At 46.6% G+C, this 22,177-nt stretch overlaps 1 protein-coding gene across 1 annotated transcript in view; it reads right to left on the bottom strand.

The window, feature by feature from the left end:
* AADAC (arylacetamide deacetylase) overlaps nt 1–22,177 on the bottom strand; it is a 73,623-nt gene that overhangs the window by 14,877 nt on the left and 36,569 nt on the right. The window contains exon 4 of the mRNA XM_029616182.1: nt 8,284–8,455. Within this exon, the coding sequence (XP_029472042.1) occupies nt 8,284–8,455 (172 nt within the window). The remainder of the gene's footprint in view (nt 1–8,283; nt 8,456–22,177) is intronic.

The raw sequence follows: 22,177 nt of genomic DNA, 5'->3' as shown, positions 1-22,177 counted from the left end.
CCACCACTCCAGTGCATTCCTATTGATTGTGTGCTACCCAATCTGCTGCTTTTATGATTCCCCAGGCTCTGCTCTGCCTACCTATTCCATGGGAGAAGGGACTAGAAATGATCCATACTGTTTCCTGGACTTATAAAAAGAGAAACTTGTCCGGTGTTTCATGTCCTGGCCACGGCAGGCCTGCAACCAGCCCTACTCACCCCCGGCGCCCGGGCCCCGGACTTGGCCCTTCCTCTCTAGCAGCGGTAAGCAGCAGACTAAGCGCCCGTGTTCCTATTACGTCCCCAGGTTCCTCTGGCTTTTCCGCAGCCTCCTCTGGTCCCAATCGGGTCTTCCAACATGTCCATAGGGGAGACACTGTCACCTCGAAATCTCAGCCATTTGCCTTAGGCGTGCGTGCCTCTCTCGACTTTAAAGGGGCCACGGCGATAACTCTTGCGGCCCCGGATGATGATGTCGCTGGGCCCTGCTATTTAAGGCAGGCCCCGCCACTTGGTCTTTGTCTTAGCAACAGGTCTCCACATTTGTCGTGTACTTAGTTTCTACTCCTTCATTCCTGTTCCTGCTCCTGTGCTCATTTGTTCCAGTCCTGCATTCCTGTTTCCAGTTCCCGAGTTCCAGTACCACTGGAACTGATTATTTTGGATGGATCCCTGGCTTTGATCCTTGCTACTCCTGACTACGCTTTTGGACGGATTCCTGGCTTTGACCCTCGCTCACTCTTGACCATGTTTTGGACGGCTTCCCGGCTATGACCTGTACTCATACCTTGACCTCCATCTCCAGCCGCCTGCCCTAACTTCAGCCTGTACTCGACTTTGTCTCCAGGCACCTGCCCTGACTTCATCCCGGCTCCAGCCACCTGCCCTGACTTCAGCCTGTACTCGACTTCATCTTCAGCTGCCTGCCCTAACTTCAGTCAGCACCTGACTTTGTTTCCAGCTGCCTGTCATGATTCCAGCTTGGACCCGACTCTGCCTCCAGCACATTATGTGGACTTGGCCTCTTTTAGGCTTCTGCCTACTTACAAGTCTGGTCTTAACTTGATCCTGTTCTCTAGCCTGCCTCAGCCTGTCCAGGCTTTTGGATCCAGGCCTTGTCGAGAACTCAGCTCCTTCAGACCCTGTGTCTTAGCTGCTTCCTGGCTCCCTGTTCTGAACACCTTCCTCGGGATCAACCACACAGAGGCCCGCCCAAAACCAGCCGGACCTGTTACCCAAGGGCTCATCCTGCAGGGAACGAGGGCTGGTATTGGTGAAGCTGCAGTCGGCCTCCGCTTCCTGGTCTGCTCCGCCTCCCAACAGTGGAGACCCGAGGGGGTTTCCCCAGGGGTAGAATCAACTCCACCTAGGGCCAAGGGTCCACCTCCGCAACACCCAGGCCAAGACTGAGGAGAGCCGCTAACCCAAAGCAGCACAGCTCTAAATTGAATTCTGCTTTCTCTTGTGGCGCCAGTACAGTCGGGGCTGGTGCAAGGGTATTAGGCGCCATAGGTGAATCTTATAGCCTTTCACACATCTCAGTGCTCACTCTTCCCTACACAATTAAAAATTATGCATTTATAGTCACAGATTTTACATGAAAAGAACATCAAATTACAGTCTTTTAAGGTAAAAATATCACATACAACATGTATATTTACATGCACTGCTGAGTTATCAACCAGATAACTGCAAAAAAAGACACCTGCAGCCATATGATATTAAACATATTGTAAAGCATGTTGAGTATAGGCTCCGCTCTAGAAAGCTTTGCATAAACTGAATTACAATATGGTAAATCTCTTATATGAAAACAGCACCAACTACCAGCAAACAGCAACAACCCTACCTATGAAAGGCAATACAGCAAATATTACTCCAGGCCCTAAAACACCAATGCACCTGCTATTAGGAAAACAGAACAAGCCAAACTGCTTTAGATCCCTACACAGAAACTACATGCTAACAGAAACCTCACCTCAGTCACACATTCAGAACACAGATAAACACTCACCAAATACAGAATATAGAGACAATAAGGTTTAAATAGAAACATGCAGACAAAAACTGAACGGAAGACTGCAACAAGTCAAATTGTTTGCAGTGCAATAATGAAAAAGCAGAAACATCACTATTTCTCGTTAAATAGAAAACAATAAAATCAAGAAATATAGAATGTCAATCATAACCACAAAAAGAATAAATATTTCTGAATAACTGATGAATAGAACATTCAATGAATAAAAACACAACATATGGCTTTGCGCTTTGTGTTTTCTTTCTATCAGGTTTCTATACAAAGTGGATGGATACTTTGTTGATTATATTGAAAATTTATAAATATAAAGTTAAAAAATATAACATTTTTTAAAATTTCCCAAATATCAATAAAATATTTTAAAACAGCAGACACATCAAATAACACCCAATAATTAAAACTAAGGCTAAAAAAAATCTACCTGCTCTCCATACCTGGGAACTTTACATTCCAGTCACCCTGAGATGATTTTGGATTAGTCAGAACTGGGAGATAAGCACAAACTTTCTCCTCTCTCTCATATATACACTTTTTTGAAGGAGTTAATAAACATGTGGATAAAGGTGAACCGGTAGATATAGTGTACTTGGATTTTCAGAAGGCGTTTGACAAAGTTCCTCATGAGAGGCTTCTAGGAAAAGTAAAAAGTCATGGGATAGGTGGCGATGTCCTTTCGTGGATTGCAAACTGGCTAAAAGACAGGAAACAGAGAGTAGGATTAAATGGACAATTTTCTCAGTGGAAAGGAGTGGACAGTGGAGTGCCTCAGGGATCTGTATTGGGACCCTTACTTTTCAATATATTTATAAATGATCTGGAAAGAAATACGACGAGTGAGATAATCAAATTTGCAGATGACACAAAATTGTTCAGAGTAGTTAAATCACAAGCAGATTGTGATAAATTGCAGGAAGACCTTGTGAGACTGGAAAATTGGGCATCCAAATGGCAGATGAAATTTAATGTGGATAAGTGCAAGGTGATGCATATAGGGGAAAATAACCCATGCTATAATTACATAATGTTGGGTTCCATATTAGGTGCTACAACCCAAGAAAGAGATTTAGGTGTCATAGTGGATAACACATTGAAATCGTCGGTTCAGTGTGCTGCGGCAGTCAAAAAAGCAAACAGAATTTTGGGAATTATTAGAAAGGGAATGGTGAATAAAACGGAAAATGTCATAATGCCTCTGTATCGCTCCATGGTGAGACCGCACCTTGAATACTGTGTACAGTTCTGGTCGCCGCATCTCAAAAAAGATATAATTGCGATGGAGAAGGTACAGAGAAGGGTTACCAAAATGATAAAGGGAATGGAACACCTCCCCTATGAGGAAAGACTAAAGAGGTTAGGACTTTTCAGCTTGGAGAAGAGACGACTGAGGGGGGATATGATAGAGATGTTTAAAATCATGAGAGGTCTAGAACGGGAAGATGTGAATCGGTTATTTACTCTTTCGGATAGTAGAAAGACTAGGGGGCACTCCATGAAGTTAGCATGGGGCACATTTAAAACTAATCGGAGAAAGTTCTTTTTTACTCAACGCACAATTAAACTCTGGAATTTGTTGCCAGAGGATGTGGTTAGTGCAGTTAGTATAGCTGTGTTTAAAAAAGGATTGGATAAGCTCTTGGAGGAGAAGTCCATTACTTGCTATTAAGTTCAATTAGAGAATAGCCACTGCCATTAGCAATGGTAACATGGAATAGACTTAGTTTTTGGGTACTTGCCAGGTTCTTATGGCCTGGATTGGCCACTGTTTGAAACAGGATGCTGGGCTTGATGGACCCTTGGTCTGACCCAGTATGGCATTTTCTTATGTTCTTATGTTCTTACTCTCTACACATCATCATTCTCAAACAAACTCCCTTATATTCTCTCTTACACACATGCTCACTGGCTCACACTCTCACACACATGCTCACTAGCTCACATTCTCTCTCGCAAACATATGCTCAATTTGTCACACATTCTGGCTCACACACATATTCACTGATTCACACTCATACACATGCTCACTGGTTCACTCTGTTGCAGCGCCTGGCCGCAGCAGCTCCCGGCCAGTCCCTCCTACCTCCTGTGTTTGCCTGGTGCGATGGCCCTCCCTCCGCGGCAGGCCATGAACGCTGGACCGCGAGGCTCTAGCAGTGTCTTCCTCCCAGCCAGAGTCAGGGCCTCCCCTGACGCGCACGTGTGGGAGGCCCCGCCTCTTAAAGGGGCCAAGGCGGGAGAATCGACCCCAGAAAATGACATCTGCTAGGAGGGGTATTTAAACCCCACAGCTGCACTCTCACATTGCCTTCGCAACAGGTCTTTTCTGTTGCTGCCTGGCTGTTCTCCTGCCTTGCCTCCGAAGTGCCTGTCTTGCCTCCGAAGTGCCTGCCTTGCCTCTGTGTTCCTGCCTTGCCTCTGTGTTCCTGTCTTGCCTCCGAAGTTCCTGCTCTTGTTTCTGTACCCAGTCTTCGGCTTGATCTCCAGGTTTGACCTCTGCTCATCTTCTCGCCTCTGCTTGTCTGCTGCCCGTCCTGACCTTTGGCCTGTGTCTTCATTCCGCATCTTCTGGGGCATCTATGCTGCCTGCCCCGGATCTTCTGCCTGGACTCCATTCTGCATCGCTGTCTGCCCTGTATCTTCTGCCTGGACTTCATTCCGCCTCTTCGTGAAGTTTCGGTTCCTGTCTCGCTGGGTGAACGCTCTGAGTACCCGCTCCTCGGGGGCTCTTCTCCGTTCATAGGCTATCCACTCCTCGGAGGGCCATCCTGCCTGATCCCTTGGAACCATTCCACGTGAGTTCTTTTCTTCACTAGTGCCTCCTCCCTGAGACGAGTTCCATTGAGGGCAGAGTCTCGGCGGTCATCACCACTCACTCCGGCTCAGGGGTCCACAACCGTAACAGTTTGTGAAGGCCATGGACCCGGTAGACTTGTCTAGCCTCCAGGTTATTTCGGGCCTGGCTCAATGACTACTGCAGCTGCAGAAATCCCTGGAAACCTTGTCTGCTACAGTAGAGCGCCTGGTAACTAGCCTGGATTCCGCCTCTGGACACGGGGCTGCCACCTCTCCCCCGGCGGTTCCAGTAGCTCCTACTCCTGTGACCCATATGCCTGCTCCACCTCGATTTTCCGGAGAATCCAAGCATTGCCGGGGGTTCCTGAATCACTGCTTCATAAGGTTCTTGCTGGAACAGCAGTTTCCCAAAGACTGAGTTAAGACGTCCTTCATTCTCTCCTTACTGGATGGTAAAGGCCTGGCCTGGGCATCTCCACTTTGGGAGCGTGGAGATTCCATTCTGGGAGACTTGCCTTGGTTCGTCCATCAAGTATTCGATGAGCTGGGTCGCCAGTCTACAGCCACCTCTGAATTGCTTAACCTCCGCCAAGGCTCACGCACCCTGGCCGACTTCGCAGTAGAGTTCCGTACTTTGGCGTCCAAACTGGGATGCGTGAGGACAGCCTGCATGGTATCTTCCTAGAAGGGTTGTCTCCCTGCATAAAGGATGTTAGCCATGCGGGAGCTCCCAGATGACCTCGAGGCACTCATTGAACTGGAAGGTCGGATCGATCGACGATTACAATAATGTGCTAAGGAATTTAAGCCAGGCCATCGCTCAGTTTCCCTGGCCCTGACTTTTTCTCGCCCAGTGGTCGCTCCTACAACTTCTGGGGCATCACCAGAATGCAGGGAGGAGCCTATGCAGCTAGGTCATAGCCACCTGACAGCTGAAGAAAAACAGCGTCATTGTTTTTTTAGAGGCATACATCTGATATAATTAATGCAGCATATAATTCATTTCTCCAATGATATTGTTGGTTCACTACTTTAATATAAGATCGCCTAATCAACAAATATTCATCTACTATGTGCACGATCGATGCCAAAGTCTTTTACACATATATTTTATGCCATTTTGGGTTTCTTTTGATTTTAATTGCTTTTTATGATAATATTTTATGGTTGAAGTTGTGGTTATTTCTGTCTATTATTGGTTAGGTTTTATATTGATAATATCATTGTATAGATATGATTTTGACACTGCACTGATGTTTTAATTGAGGATATTTAAATTAGGTTTTTTTGAGGAAACAAGATCTTCATTTTATTAATTTTTGCAGGAAGTCTTTAATCATAAGTTTTTTCATTTTAATGTTGGTCAGATGCATATTGATATTTGACTAGCTAATATTCAATTTTGGAGGGAATTTTTGTCTCTTTTAAATTGTAGCACAGAGTTTGCTGATATTATTGATTTGCTTTATACAGATATTTCATGAGTCTACAATTCTTTGTGGCAATTGCCCTACAGATATCAGTCCTGTTCCAATAGAGTGAGCATTCATTTTTTTACATGATCAGCACATTGTATTACCAACACTGTTTTTTCCAACACTACATTGTTTATGTATTAGCACAGTGTTTCCATTTATGATTTCATATGTATGATTTCACATATGTCTGCGTAACATTATGTTTCCATTTACATTTGTATGTTTTAATTTTAGTTTTATGTTTGTTCACTTATATATGTTTATTGATTTTAATCGTTTGTGAGATTTTAATTGTCTTATATGTGGTTTTCAGTTGCCCCTGAGGCAGCTCTATGAAAGAGAGCGAAACTCGGCCAGAGTCGGGCATCATTAAATAAAGGGCGTTTCAACTACCAATTCTCTTTGTTTTTACTGCTATACAGCCAACTGGATCGGCTTCCGCTTTGCTTCTTGTCACATTTTACCCAATCATTTAAAATGAATACACATCCCAAAGAACTGGCACAAATTGTACAAGCATCATTTTGTCCTAATTGATTGACAAAAAATTTTAAATGTTGGTTACACATTTGGTCATATTTCTAAGAAAATAATTGCTGAGTTATCTAGGTCTAAATGGGAAAAATATATTAATGCCCAGTAATAGCATGTTATATGCTGCTTCACTCATGTCAATCCTGAATTAGTAAATCTATTTAATCAATTAAGGATTTATGTGACAAAATGCATATTATAGTGCCTGGAATAAATTTAAAACTTCACGTAGCTCCCTCTCTGGTTTCAGCTTTAAGCTGGGGAGCACTACTAAATAACTGGGCTTAGTCCATTGTACTTGATCATAACACCAGGAGCCTTTTCTCCTCTCCTCTTTCCATACTACTGGTTACCTCTGGGCAGGCACCTGATACTTAATTCTTGCTCCTCCTGCAAAGATCTTTGTACATACATAGAACTCAGATCAGGAGGATCTTGTTTCTCTCATAGAAAGACAAACCCAGAGTGAGAGGTTTACTCCTTAAGAATGGACTCCACTTATAAATCCCTCGGGAACAGCTTATTATTATCAAAGGCACCACTACAGAGACTTTTCTGTGTGACCCGCTATATTCACTATGACAACACCGGGGACAGAAGGTAGATTTCCCCCTTTCACAAACTCCTGCATAAAGATGGCAGACTTTTTTATTCAGCTATAAAACCCTCTGATCAGAATATTCTCGGGCTTCTATGACCAAACCCATGACTATAGCATTGTGGCAACTCTTTGAGGAGATTGCCTTAGCAAATGGTTCAGTCCACTCACAACTCTGACAATCTCAGCATGTCCTCTACTAAGAGAAGCATAGGCCTAGTGAAGAGGCCCTTACTTTCATAAGGCTCCAACTAACCATGGTGGTCATTTTCAAAAGTGATCGCACGCGAAAAGTCCCTTTTCGCGTGCGATCACTAAATGGGGGTGGAGCTGGGGCAGAGTCGGCCCCGGAAGAGGAGGAGTCGGGGCAGCACCTGGGCCAACGCTGGGCAGACATCGCTGGCACGAAAGGTAAGGACCCATCGTCGCCAGTTTCGCACCAAATAACTACACCTTTTATGGTGTAGTTATTCGGTGCGAAAGCCGGCAGCCAGTGCACCGCAGTGGTGCGATGGCTGCCGGCTTTCGCAGGCCCTCCCCCGGCTTCGCCCCTCGCCCCCCATTACCGACGGATTTTCTAAGGTCTGCGAAAGGATGACAATGCAGCTTCAATTCCAGGGGGGACAAATTGAGTCAGTCCTGGTTTTAGCCCCTTTGTATGAAGGGAGATGCAACCCTTCTTTTCTTAGGGAATTTCAATAGAGAAATCAGAACATTTCCATCCATGCAACTCAGCTTGATTCCCTGGACATGTGGTCAAACTAAACAAAAGGAATTTGTCTAAATGTCTCAACTACTTTCTTGCCGTGCTGCCCTGGTATCCAAAAATTAAAAATAACCTGAAGAAAACAGATATACTTTTACCTGCTGTGTTACAGCTGCAGCCAAGTTCCCTCCAGCACTGTCTCCGGCAACACAGATCCTATTGGGATCCACACCATATTCAGTAAGAACTTCTTTTTGCAGAAAGTATTTCGCTACAGCATATGCATCCTCAAACTGTGCTGGGAAATTATATTTAGGTGCTAATCTGTAGCTTTGGGAGAAATAAAAATATATTACAAGTTATTCATTACGGTATGAAAATTTAAATAGTGCATAAACCTTTTTATCTAAATCATTTAGGGGCTGATTCCCTTAATTAACAGCCAGAAAGGAGGCTGGGTCAACAGCTTTCTGGGAAGGCAGGCCAGAAACTTTAAACGTTATCTAAGATTGAAAGTATTGGTCTTCGGATGCCAATTAGCAGCAAAAAGTAGTCAATGATTATATAATATAGTATCTGGGGACTAACACAGGTCCAAGGCATGGAATATAGTAGGGATGTGAATCATTTTTGAACGATTAAAATTATCGTCAGATAATTTTAAAATCGTCCAAAATCGTTAGAGTGCACGATACAATACAAATGCCCCCGATTTATCATCAGGGGCATTTGTATTGTATCGTTAAATAGGGCACGGGAATTATTTGGGGGAGGGCGGGAAAACCGGCACACCAAAACAACCCCTAAACCCACCCCGACCCTTTAAAACCAATTCCTTACCCTCCCCCACCCTCCCGAACCCCCCCAAAATGTTAAATTACCTGGTGGTCCAGTAGGGGGGGTCCCGGCGCGATCTCCCACTCTTGGGCCATCGGCGCCATTTTGGCTGCCACTAATTAAAATGGCGCAGATGGCCTGATAAAAAAAAACCCACCCGACCCTTTAAATCGACCACCCCTTAGCCTCCCCCACCCTCTCGACCCTTTTTTTTTAGGGAGGCCCGAGCCGCTAAAAAACAAAAACCCACCCGACCCTTTAAATCGACCCCCCAAAACCTTTTAAAATTTACCTGGTGGTCCAGGGGGGCCTCGGGGGGCCTCGGGGAGAGGAGAGATCCAGGGGGGCCTCGGGAAGAGATTTCCTGTTCCCAGGCATCACCTGTTCTAAAAAAAAATGGCGCCGATGCCCCTTTGCCCTTACCATGTGACAGGGTATCCGTGCCATTGGCCGGCCCCTGTCACATGGTAGGAGCACTGGCTGGCCGGCGCCATCTTTAAAGATGGCGCCGGCCATCTTTACTCATCAGCCCATAGTATAATAGGGGCTGATGAGTAAAGATGGCCGGCACCATCTTTAAAGATGGCGCCGGCCAGCCAGTGCTCCTACCATGTGACAGGGGCCGGCCAATGGCACGGATACCCTGTCACATGGTAAGGGCAAAGGGGCTTCAAAAGATGGAACAGCAACAACAACAGTAGCGCCCTTTGCTTCAGCTTCTGGAGGAGCAGTGAAAGGTCTCGCTGCTATGGGCCACCCAGCAGACTGCCGGACTCACAGGTACCCCACAGCCAATTATGGGTGCTACTGGGCTTGGCCGAGCGGACCAAGCATTAAATATCCATTTGGAAAAGATGGGGCCTGGGGATGACCCCGAGGCTTTCCTCATCACATTTGAACGGATGGCCATTGTGGCAGGATGGTCCCGAGAACAGTGGACCGCAAAGTTAGCACCATGTTTAACTGGGGAGGCACAGGCTGCCTACCGAGCCTTGGCACCGGAGCAGGCTCTGAACTACGCGGTGTTGAAAACGGCCATTTTGGACCGGTTAGGCATAAAGCAGGACTGGTATTGCCGCCAATTTAGGGAAACCTGTTTCCGGCCTAGAGACAGACCCTGGGACTTAGCCCAGCATTTAAAGGATCTGGCATATAGATGGCTGGAACCCGAGGGCAAAACCATAACCAAACTTATGGAGATGGTAGTATTGGAATGGTATATAGATGCACTCCCACCCAAGATGAGGAACTGGGTGGTACGCCAAGGGATGAGTGGGCTGGAGAAAGCGGTGGTAAACTCAGAGAGGTATTTGGAGGCAGAGGCCGCTGTAGGAGCCTCCCCAGCCTACGTAAGGGGGAAAGGGCCCCGGGGTATAGGCCTAATGAAGGATGAGAATCAGGGGATTACTCAGAACCTGGGGGAGAAACCTAGAAGGGCAGGAGAAGATGGTCGACCCCGAGAAGAAAAGGCTGGAAGCCCAGAATGCTATTGAAAGCCTGGGCTGCTGAAGTATTTTAATTGCAGGGAGGCAAGACATTTCAGGAGGCAGTGTCCACGCCAGGCAGTGGCATATACCCAACCCCCAAGGCAGGGGGGGAGGGAAACATCAGGGGGGCAGAATCCTTATTTCCAATAGGTGCAGGTCAACCAGCAACCTGTACAAGCCCTTATAGATACGGGTACGAATCAATCCCTTATCTCTAGGAAAACGACCCAGGCAGTAGGATTAAACCCTCCACAAACCCAAAGGGGGGAGGTAGCTATACGGTGTGGGCATGGACACACAATATGGCACTCGGTGCATGAGGTCACAATCCGTTGGGGGCCATATGAGGATGTAGTTGAGGTGGCCCTGGTAGAGGGGTTACCCATTCCTCTCCTATTAGGAAGAGAGTGGAAGCACCTGGTGGAAATGCTAAAAGATAAACAGACCTTTGTAACCACTAGGGCCCAAGCACAAACTCAAGATGCCCAAGACCCTGAACAGACAATCGGGGAGGTTTTTCCTTTTGAAGATGGGAAAATAGTGGAGAGCCCTGGGATGAGTCGCAAATCCCGTGCCCAGAGAAAGAGGGAGAAATGCGGGCAAGTGGACCTGTGGGAAGGAAAAGATGAGGGTAACACTATGGAAATAATGGGGACGCTGCTTGCAAGGTTTCCTGAATTCTGGGAGGAGCAACGTAATGATCCAGCCCTGAAGATAGCCTGGGAAAAAGCTAAGTTGTCAAATGTCCCAGCTGCCAATTGGTCTCTTTGAGAGTGCCCGCCAAAGCCCTTTGGTACCCTTGCCCGCGATGCAAGCACCTATGGACCGAGTGGCGGTAGATATAATTGGGCCTATAGAAAAGAGAAAGAGGGGCCACCAATATATATTAGTAGTGCTGGATTATGCCCCGAGGTTTCCCTGGGCCATTCCTTTGAGATCCATGGGGGCAAGAGTGATTGCACAAGAGCTAGTGAGGATTTTTTGTCAGTTCGGCTTCCCCCACAAAGTTTTAACAGATAGAGGAACTAACTTTATGTCCCGTGAACTGGCAGGTCTGTGGGCCCAGTTTGGAATTAAGCATGTAAGGCTGCTTACCATCCCCAGATAGATGGCCTAGTGGAGTGCTATAATCAAACTTTGAAAGCCATGATGCATAGCTGTCTACAGAAGGATGTGGGTAATTGGGATCAGCTCGTCCCCTTTTTGTTATTTGCCACCAGGGAGGTATCAGAAGCCTCCACAGGGTTTTCTCCATTCGAATTGGTTTTTGGGCGGCAACCACGGGTTTGCTAGACGTCCTTTGTGAGCAGTGGAGCGGGGTAGAGGCAGACCTGCAAGACATCATAAGCTATATTGGGGGGATGAGACAGCATGCTGAAACAGCATTAAGGATGGTCCGAGAAAATCTGAGGCAGGCTCTGGAACAACAAAAGAGGTATTACGATCAAGCGGCTAGAGATAGGGAGTTTCAGGAAGGAGACCAATCCTGATACTCGTGCCTACATCACCCAATAAACTTCTAACAAAATGGAAAGGTCCTAGAAAGATATTAAAACATCTAGGGCCCCTAAATTATCAGGTTAAAGTGGGTCTTAAATGCCCCCAGGTATATCACGTAAATTTGCTCAAGCCCTGGGTAGAAAGGCAGGGCATGACCGCGGACATAGTACCAGAAGAGGAGGTAGATTTGGGCCCTCAAATACTAGAAATGAATCGAAAGGAAGGAGTACAAATAGGAGAAGAGATAACTCCTATTCAGAGAGTACAGATAGAAAAGGTGATCAAGAAAGTCGGAGATGTGTTCTCTCCACTGCCTGGACATAAAAGGTTAATCACACATACTATAGTCACTACACCAGGGGAGGTGGTTAGAAGGAGGCCCTATCAATTGCCAGAGGCAATGCAAGCTGAAGTTACTAGACAGATTGAAGAGATGTTACAGTTAGGGGTCATTGAAGAATCCAATAGTGTCTGGTGCAGTCCCATTGTTCTAGTACCAAAGGCGGATGGGACCCTATTTCTGTATTGATTTTAGGTTGTTGAATGCTATTTCTAGCTTCAATGCCTACCATGCCAAGAGTGGATGAGCTAGTAGAAAAACTAGGCACTGCACAGTACTGGACCACGTTAGACCTTACGAAAGGGTATTGGCAGATTCCCCTGGATAAAAGTTCCCAGGAGAAGATGGCATTCGCTGCCCCAGGGGGGTTGTATCAATTTGTTCGCATGCCCTTCGGCTTGCAAGGGGCTGCCGCCAGCTGTCAATGCCTCCTAAACATGGTATTGCATCCACATATAGGCTATGCGGCGGCCTATATGGTTGACGTCATAATCTATTCAACAGACTGGGAGTCCCACTTAGTAAAGGTTAAGGCGGTATTGAAATCCCTAAGGGAGGCAGGGTTAATTGCTAACCCAGTGAAATGCTGTGTGGCGCAAAGAGAAGTCAAATACTTAGGGCATCTTGTGGGGAAAGGAGTGGTAAAGCCCCTGATAAGATTAAGTGTATCAGGGACTAGAGATGTGAATCGTGTGCCAGATCGTCTTAACGATCAGATTCGGCTGGGGGGGCGGGGGAAATCTGATTGTTAAGATATGTGAATTGGAATCGTTTCCGATTCCAATTCACATCGCTAATTTTTTTTTTAGGGAGGCCCGCGCCGCTAAAAAAAATAAAACCCACCCGACCCTTTAAATCGACCCCACCCTCCCGACCCCTCCAAAACCTTTTTAAATTACCTGGTGGTCCAGGGGGGCCTCGGGGGGCCTCGGGGAGAGATCCAGGGAGGCCTCGAGGAGAGATTTCCCGTTCCCAGGCATCAGCTGTTCTAAAAATAAATGGCGCCGATGCCCCTTTGCCCTTACCATGTGACAGGGTATCCGTGCCATTGGCGCCGGCCATCTTTACTCATCAGCCCCTAGTAGGGGTGATGAGTAAAGATGACTGGCGCCATCTTTAAAGATGGCGCCGGCCATCCAGTGCTCCTACCATGTGACAGGGGCCGGCCAATGGCACGGATACCCTGTCACATGGTAAGGGCAAAGGGGCATCGGCGCCATTTCTTTTTAGAACAGCTGATGCCTGGGAACGGGAAATCTCTCCCCGAGGCCCCTCTGGACCACCAGGTAATTTTAAAAGGTTTTGGGGGGGTCGGGAGGGTGGGGTCGATTTAAAGGGTCAGGTGGGGTTTTTTTTTTAGTGGCGCGGGCCTCCCTAAAAAAAAAGGGTCAGGAGGGTGGGGGAAGCTAAGGGGGGGTCGATTTAAAGGGTCGGGTGGGTTTTTTTTTTTCTCGGGCCATCGGCGCCATTTTAATTAGTGGCAGACAAAATAGCGCCGATGGCCCGAGAGCGGGAGATCGCGCCGGAACCCCCCCCCCCCCACTGGACCACCAGGTAATTTAACATTTTGGGGGGGTTCGGGAGGGTAAGGAATTGGTTTTAAAGGGTCAGGGTGGGTTTAGGGGTTGTTTTGGTGTGCCGGTTTTCCCGCCCTCCCCCAAACAATTCCCGTGCCCTATTTAACGATACAATACAAATGCCTCTGACGATAAATCGGGGGCATTTGTATTGTATCGTGCACTCTAACGATTTAGGATGATTTTAAAATTATCTGACGATAATTTTAATTGTTCAAAAACGATTCACATCCCTATCAGGGACTATTCGCAACCAGAGACCCAGAAGCAGTTGTGAGCCTTCTTGGGTTTAATTGGATATTATTGAAGATTCATACCCCACTTTTCAGTCCTAGCAAGTCCCCTAAATGATATGCCGAGGAAAGGGTCACTGAAAAACTGCGGTGGGGGGAAATAGCTACAGATGGGTTTGAACTAGTTAAGCGGGCCTTATGTCAGGACCCAGTGTTAAAAGCGGTGGACTTTTCTCTACCCTTTGTGCTTCAAACCGATGCATCGGAAGAGGGTTAGGAGCAGACCTGTCTGAAGCTGACAGGGGTGAGGAACACCCAGTGCTGTATCTCAGCCGTAGGCTTCACACTCATGAGGAGAAATATGCCACCATTGAAAAAGAGTGTCTGGCCGTTAAATGGGCCATTGAGTCCCTATGATACTACTTAGCAGGGCAACCCTTTCTGTTGGTCACGGATCATGCGCCTCTGAAGTGGCTAAATGTCATAAAAGATTCGAATGCTCGGCTAACGAGGTGGTATCTCGCCTTACAGTCATACCGTTTTGAGGTGAGGCTTAGGGCCGGCAAAGACCATATTAATGCAGACTTTCTCTCCCGTTTGGGGGAGGAAACTGGAACCCTTGGTTCAAGGAGTTCCAGTGTTTTCAAAAGGAGGGGGGGGGGGTGATGCAGCACAACCCAGCCAGGAGTGAGAAACGCCTGGGTGTAGTAAGAAAAAGCAAAGTTGTATCAGAGACAAACAGCAGAGGGCAATACGTAAGGTAGGGAGAACTTCTAGAGCCACCACCTGACCCGTGGGCTGAGCAGGAGTGGGAACAGGTGTCAGAATTGAGAGGTAACGATTCTGACACAGCTGAATCCATGGAATTAGAAGAGAAGGGCGTGCCAGCATGGTGGCAGTGGCCAGAAAAAGCTAGCTCCTCAGAACAAGAGGGGGAGGAGATAGAGATAGGCTCTCCAATGCAGCAGTCCTCCAGTTCCGGGATGGACACGAGTGAGTAACCCTAATGGGGGATGGTAGAGGAAAGTTTGTTTAAAAGAATGTTTAGAGTTTATACTGGAGGACTAGTTTAACACTAGCGGTTTGGCATGGGAAGGCCCTAACGTTGGACAACAAGAGGGGTGAAGGGGAGTGTTGTGTTTTCCCCCGAGTGGGTGTGGTATTGGCTGGCTAGAGTGAACACAGTGCTGGAGGACATTGTTTTGGAAGCTGTTCACTGAGCATGAGAGGATAAAGGAACAGCACTGTGGAACTGCAATATAAACTGTTTTTCTTGCAACCTTTGTTTTGTACTGCTTGGGAGTGAGGAGGCTAGGGCTTGTGCTCTCATTGAGAGAAACCTCAAGCCCTGATAGGAGGCGGCGGGGCTGAGCCAAGCCCTGGGTAGCCGGGTGGACAGCAGGACAGAGTGGAGAAGGCGGTGTGACTCAAGTAAGAGGCGTCTTGGGACCGGGATGAGCAGCAGATAGGCGGAGCAGGGGCGAAGAGCCCTTACAAAAGACATGGTTTAATGGAACAAAGTCAGCATGGCTTTACCCAAGGCAAGTCTTGCCTCACAAATCTGCTTCACTTTTTTGAAGGCGTTAATAAACATGTGGATAAAGGTGAACCGGTAGATGTAGTGTACTTGGATTTTCAGAAGGCATTTGATAAAGTTCCTCATGAGAGGCTTCTAGGAAAAGTAAAAATTCATGGTATAGGTGGTGATGTCCTTTCATGGATTACAAACTGACTAAAAGACAGGAAACAGAGAGTAGGATTAAATGGACAATTTTCTCAGTGGAAGGGAGTAGAGTGCCTCAGGGATCTGTGTTGGGACCCTTACTTTTCAATATATTTATAAATGATCTGGAAAGAAATACGACGAGTGAGGTAATCAAATTTGCAGATGATACAAAATTGTTCAGAGTAGTTAAATCACAAGCAGATTGTGATAAATTGCAGGAAGACCTTGTGAGGCTGGAAAATTGGGCATCAAAATGGCAGATGAAATTTAATGTGGATAAGTGCAATGTGATGCATATAGGGAAAAATAACCCTTGCTATAGTTACACAATGTTAGGTTCCATATTAGGTGCTACTACCCAAGAAAGAGATCTAGGCGTCATAGTGGATAACACATTGAAATCTTCAGTTTAGTGTGCTGTGGCAGTCAAAAAAGCAAACAGAATGTTGGGAATTATTAGGAAGGGAATGGTGAATAAAACAGAAAATGTCATAATGCCTCTGTATCGCTCCATGGTGAGACCGCACCTTGAATACTGTGTACAATTCTGGTTGCCGCATCTCAAAAAAGATATAATTGAGATGGAGAAGGTACAGAGAAGGGTGACCAAAATGATAAGGGGAATGCAACAGCTCCCCTATGAGGAAAGACTAAAGAGGTTAGGACTTTTCAGCTGGAGAAGAGGCGGTTGAGGGGGGATATGATAGAGGTGTTTAAAATCATTAGAGGTCTAGAACAGGTAGATGTGAATCGGTTATTTAGTCTTTTAGATAATAGAACGACTAGGGGGGACTCCATGAAGTTAGCATGTGGCACATTTAAAACAAATCAGAGAAAGTTCTTCTTCACTCAACGCACAATTAAACTCTGGAATTTGTTGCCAGAGGACGTGGTTAGTTCAGGTAGTATAGCTGTGTTTAAAAAAGGATTGGATAAGTTCTTGGAGGAGAAGTCCATTACCTGCTATTAATTAAGTTGACTTAACATAGCCACCGCTATTACTAGCAACGGTAACATGAAATAGACTTAGTTTTTGGGTACTTGCCAGGTTCTTATGGCCTGGATTGGCCACTGTTGGAAACAGAATGCTGGCCTTGATGGACCCTTGGTCTGACCCAGTACGGCAAGTTCTCATGCTTTTAATCAGCTGAGCCGCTTAAGGTAGTAGTAAGCTCAAGAGACAATGCTCAAGGACAGCAGAGGTCTCCAGCAGATAAACAAGAACACTTCGCCACTGTGATGGAAGGTTCAAAATGCAGCCGATGGTGAACATCTTTGCAGAGGCAACTTACTGATGGAAGATACTTGAGAGGCTAGCAAATTCTTTTAGTTATTCTTGAAGAGCCATCAAGAAAGGCTCTCTGAGGTGTTAGATTGAAGATGGATGAAGAAGATGGAAGCAGGCAGCGGCATTGGCACCATTTAGGCGTCAATGGAAGGTGAGGGACTGCCTGCGGGTCTAGCCACAGGCAGGATCCTAACAATTTATCTGTGGTCTTCTCCTAACCAACACATCAGGTACTTATCAGGCTGATATGCAAAGAAAGCTGAGGACATGACCTAGGGGCCTCATTTTTAGGCACCTAGAGTTAGCCAAATTTTCAGCCACATTTAGAATCCTAAGTTTTGGGCTTAAAATTTCCTAACTTTAGGAAACTAAAACTGAAGTGCATAAATTTTGGACTACTATTTATTCACTAATTAGGGTCCTAAGTTAGATGCCTAATGCCGATAGTTAGCGCTAGAGGTGTGAATCATTTTTTGTGTTCGTGTTGTTCTTCATTTTTCGTCCGCCGCTGAAAATGTTTTTTTGCAGTTCGGGGGGGGTTTTTTTCGCAAAAAATCATTTTTTGAGTTAGTGCGCGCTAACTCCCTATTAGTGCGCGCTAACAAAAAACGTTATATTTTGTTAGTTTTTGTGCGCGCACTAATCCAAAAAACGAATTTCGTGAAAAAATGGGAAAATCCTGATAATTTTTCGGGGTCCATGAAACATGCCGAATTGGGACAATTTTGTTGAAATTTTCCAATTCGGAAAAAACGAATGCACATCTCTAGTTAGTGCTACGTAATTTATATCCCCCTTCCTGACGCCATCTCCTAACCATATCCCGATAGGAGCAAAAGCATAAAAGTGGCTATCCAGCACCATATTGAATGTGACAACACAGGGCCTGAAGCGTAAGGGGCAATCCTGGCACCACTAGCTCACCAAGGATTTTACGGTATGTCAAGGGAGGTTCGGAGAGATGGCTAAGGTGGAAAAGGAAGTCACAGGCCTGGGGGTGGGTTGGAGGCTTGGGGGAGAATTTTGGAGTTGGTTGTTTTAGAGGGGAGGGGCCTGCACAGAAAGCTTTTTATTTTCTTTTTTCCATTTAACACCTACACCATTGGGGCCATCTGTTGCATCCGTCGGTCTCAGATGGCTTTGACCCTTGTGCCTCACCTTTTTCTCTGCTCTCCCTGCTAGCCTTGGGAAGATGGCCACCACTGCTTTTGCAAGCCGCTCTCTCCGGTGTCTCCGGAATGGCTATGGCGTTGCCTCCCGCCATGTTTCTCCCAAGTGCCTCTTAGGGTGCGTGTGCGCGCTACGCATGTCTTTATTCCAGCTATGGCGCGAACCTCGGGCGTCCCCTTCGAGTGTAGTCATGCCATCCGGGTATTTAGCCTACACTTGTTTAGACTCATCTGGTCTAAGCTACTCTGCTGCTTCCATGCTGCCGCTGGAAGCTCTCTCTTGCCCTTCGGGGTATTCTCTAACCTGGGTACCCGCTCCTCAGGGGCCCTCTGCTTTCCTTTCAGGTGCCTTACTGGGATCAGGTACTCGCTCCTCGAGGGCCTGCTCTCCCTGCCTCAGTGCCTGTTACCATCTACTTCTGCCTGGTGGAATCATCAACCTTACAGCTACCATCTAGTGAGTAATCTATTCTCAGTCTGTCTCATCTACAGCTCTGCTGCGCTGGGAAACCTACATCTGGATCAACTCACTACTGCCACCTCTGGTGGTATAAATCAGCTGTACAATAAAAGACAAAACTCTGTGTTTGTGCATCCTGAGTCTAGCCCAGTACTGTGGCTCCCCATGGGGCTCTTCCCCATGGGCGTGGTAATCTCCCACAGTACCCAAGAATCCACTCAAACACCTCGAAACCATAACAGATTGCTAACTCCATGGATTCGGCTCAGCTCACCGCATTGCAGGCCATTCCAGGCCTGGCCCAGCGAATCTATGAACAGCAGAACGCACTGCAGAATTTGACTGCTGCATTTAACCAGCTGCACGCACAGATGAATTCACCAACCACCACAAGTAAAGAAGTCACACAGCCAGAAGTGACAGTCAAGACCATTGTACTTCTATCTGCTCCAACTCGCTTCTCAGGGGAAGTTTGGAGATGTAGGGGATTTATCAACCAATTTTGCATGCACTTTTCCCTGCAACCTAATCATTTTCCTACAGCCTATGCCAAGACCACCTACATCTTGTTTTATCTGGACGAAAGAGGGTTGGCTTAGGCCTCTTCACTGTGGGAGCACGATGATCCTATTCTACATGATCTTGCCGGGTTCCTTGAACTGTTCAGATCAGTTTTTGATGACCCTGCCCGGCATACTACTGCAGGATCTTCGTTGGTTCACCTGAAGCAAGGTAGTAAACCTTTATCAGACTTCGCCATAGAATTCAAGACACTGGTGTCTGAATTACATTGGGACCCTAAATGCCTGAGGATCCTCTTCTTTGAGGGATTGAACTCTCATTTGAAAGATGAGCTGGCAGCTCACAAGATGCCTGAGACCTTGGCTGAACTGGTGAAGTTGGCAACAAGGATTTATTGCCGACGTCGTGACAAGGTTCAAGAGACCAAGACTCCCAGAAGACCCTTCCGGGTGAAACTCGAGTTAACACTATACCCAGGCCTGTTTCCTTGGGTCCAGTTGCTAGCGAAGAGGAACCTATGCAATTAGGCCGCAGTCACCTGACGTCAAAAGAGAGAAAAACGCGGAAGAGGTTGGCTCTATGTATGTATTGTGGACAAGCTGGCCATGCTGTACAAACATGCCCTATATGTCCAGGAAACTGGCAGACCTAAATCCTGCGGGAGGACTCTTCTTAGGTATAACTGCACCCTCTCCTCCACTCTCTTTTCCTGTATCCTTGATCTGTGGACCCTTAGAATACCAGACTCTTGCCCTAGTGGACTCAGGGGCAGGAGGTAATTTTATTTTGAAACGATTAGTGGAGCACTTGCGGATCCCCACCACCACCATGACGTCTCCACTACTCCTGTCTTTAATTCACGGGGAGCCCTTTCTGGGCGAAGTAACCCAGCTTACTGAACCCATGAGTTTACAGACTGGTGCTCTCCATTCTTTGTCCTAGAGAAGGCCATGCACCCTATATTATTGGGGTTACCGTGGCTGCAGCAGCATATGCCTCAATTCAATTGGGCCACTCTGGAACTTTCACATTGGTGACCAGATTGCCATGGTAAATGTCTGATGGAGGTCTCTCTTATACCCTGCATGCCAACTACCCCACTGATGCTTGGGTTGCCGCCTCAGTATGCATCTTTTCAAGATTTATTTTCCAAAGAAGCTGCAGATATACTCCCTTCATACAGATCCTATGACTGCGCCATCAATTTGAAGCCTAACACTGAACCACCCAAAGGCAGGGTTTACCCTCTCTCCATGGTAGAAAACAAAGCAATGTCTGAATACATACAGTGAACCTTCAGAAAGGCTTCATAAGACCCTCCAAGTCTCCTGCCAGCGCAGGCTTCTTCTTTGTGGGGAAGAAAGATGGAACGTTGCGTCCATGCATTGACTACAGAGGTCTAAATGAGATCACTGTGAAAGACCGCTATCCCTTACCACTCATCTCAGATCTTTTTGATAGACTACAGGGAGCCAAGATATTGTCCAAGCTTGACCTCAAGGCAGCCTACAATCTAGTTCGCATTCACACTGGCGATGAATGAAAGACAGCCTTTAATACCCGGGATGGGCACTTTGAATATCTAGTGATGCCCTTTGGCTTGTGCAACGCCCCGGCTGTCTTCCAAACTATGATGAATGACATTCTGCGTGATCTACTCTACAAATGTGTCGTCGTGTATTTGGATGACATCTTGACATCTTGACATCCCAGGACATCCCAGGACATGACATCTTGACATCTTGACATCCCAGGACATGAACACTCATCTGGAAGATATCAAAAGAGTACTGCTAAGACTCCGCGAGAACCGTCTATACGCCAAGTTATCAAAATGCGAGTTCCACAAGGAATCAGTGCCTTTCTTAGGGTACATTGTTTCCAACCAAGGTTTCCAGATGGACCCACAGAAGTTGGAGAGCATTCAGAAATGGCCACAACCCACAGGTCTAAAGGCTCTTAGATGATTTCTGGGATTTACCAACTACTACAGAACATTCATCAAGAACTATTCCTCATTAACTGTTCTGCTTACAGCAATGACTAAGAAAGGTGCCAATGTTGCCAATTGGTCTACGGAGGCAGTAACATCATTCCAGAAACTGAAAGACACCTTCTCAAGCAAGCCATGCCTCTGACATCTGGATCTGACCAGGCCCTTCATCGTTGAGGCCGATGCCTCAGACGTAAGTGTAGGGGCTGTACTAAGCCAGGCCGGTGACTCTAAGACCTTACACTCATGCTCATTTTTCTCCCATCACTTCTCACCAGCAGAGAAGAACTACAGCATAGGGGATAAAGAACTCCTGGCAATAAAAGATGGCATTCAAGGAGTGGTACCCCTGGCTTGAAGGTGCACATCAGATCACAGTTTTTACACATCATAAAAATCTGGAGTACCTCCACCACGCACAGTGCCTAAACCATAGGCAGGTGAGATGGTCCCTGTTCTTTAACAGATTTGACTTTGTGCTGAAATACTGCCCTGGAGTTAAGAACATCAGAGCAGATGCCCTATCTTGCTCTTATCTCTCCGAGGACATTCCTGATGAACCCCAACATATCATCGACCCAAAAAGAGTTATCTTGTCAGCTACTCACCCAGTACCTGCGGGTAAGACCATTGTACCCAAGAACCTAAGGAAGAAGCTGTTAGCATGGGCTCACGATTCTAAACTGGCAGGATACCCTGGTCAATGCAAAACTCTGGCAAAACTACAGAAGTACTACTGGTGGCCCACCATGAAGGAAGACACGTTCTCCTACATTACTGCTTGTTCCAATTGTGCCAGACAGAAACCGCCGCCTGATTGTCCTTGGGGCCTTCTCCAACCCTTGCCAGTGCCAGTTGAGCCCTGGACACACATCACTACAGACTTTGTGGTAGACTTACATCTTTCAGGAGGTAACAAC

Source organism: Rhinatrema bivittatum, chromosome 9, assembly GCF_901001135.1.
Source record: "Rhinatrema bivittatum chromosome 9, aRhiBiv1.1, whole genome shotgun sequence".
In the NCBI taxonomy this organism is placed as follows: domain Eukaryota; kingdom Metazoa; phylum Chordata; class Amphibia; order Gymnophiona; family Rhinatrematidae; genus Rhinatrema; species Rhinatrema bivittatum.
This window is presented reverse-complemented; position numbering and strand designations above follow the sequence as displayed.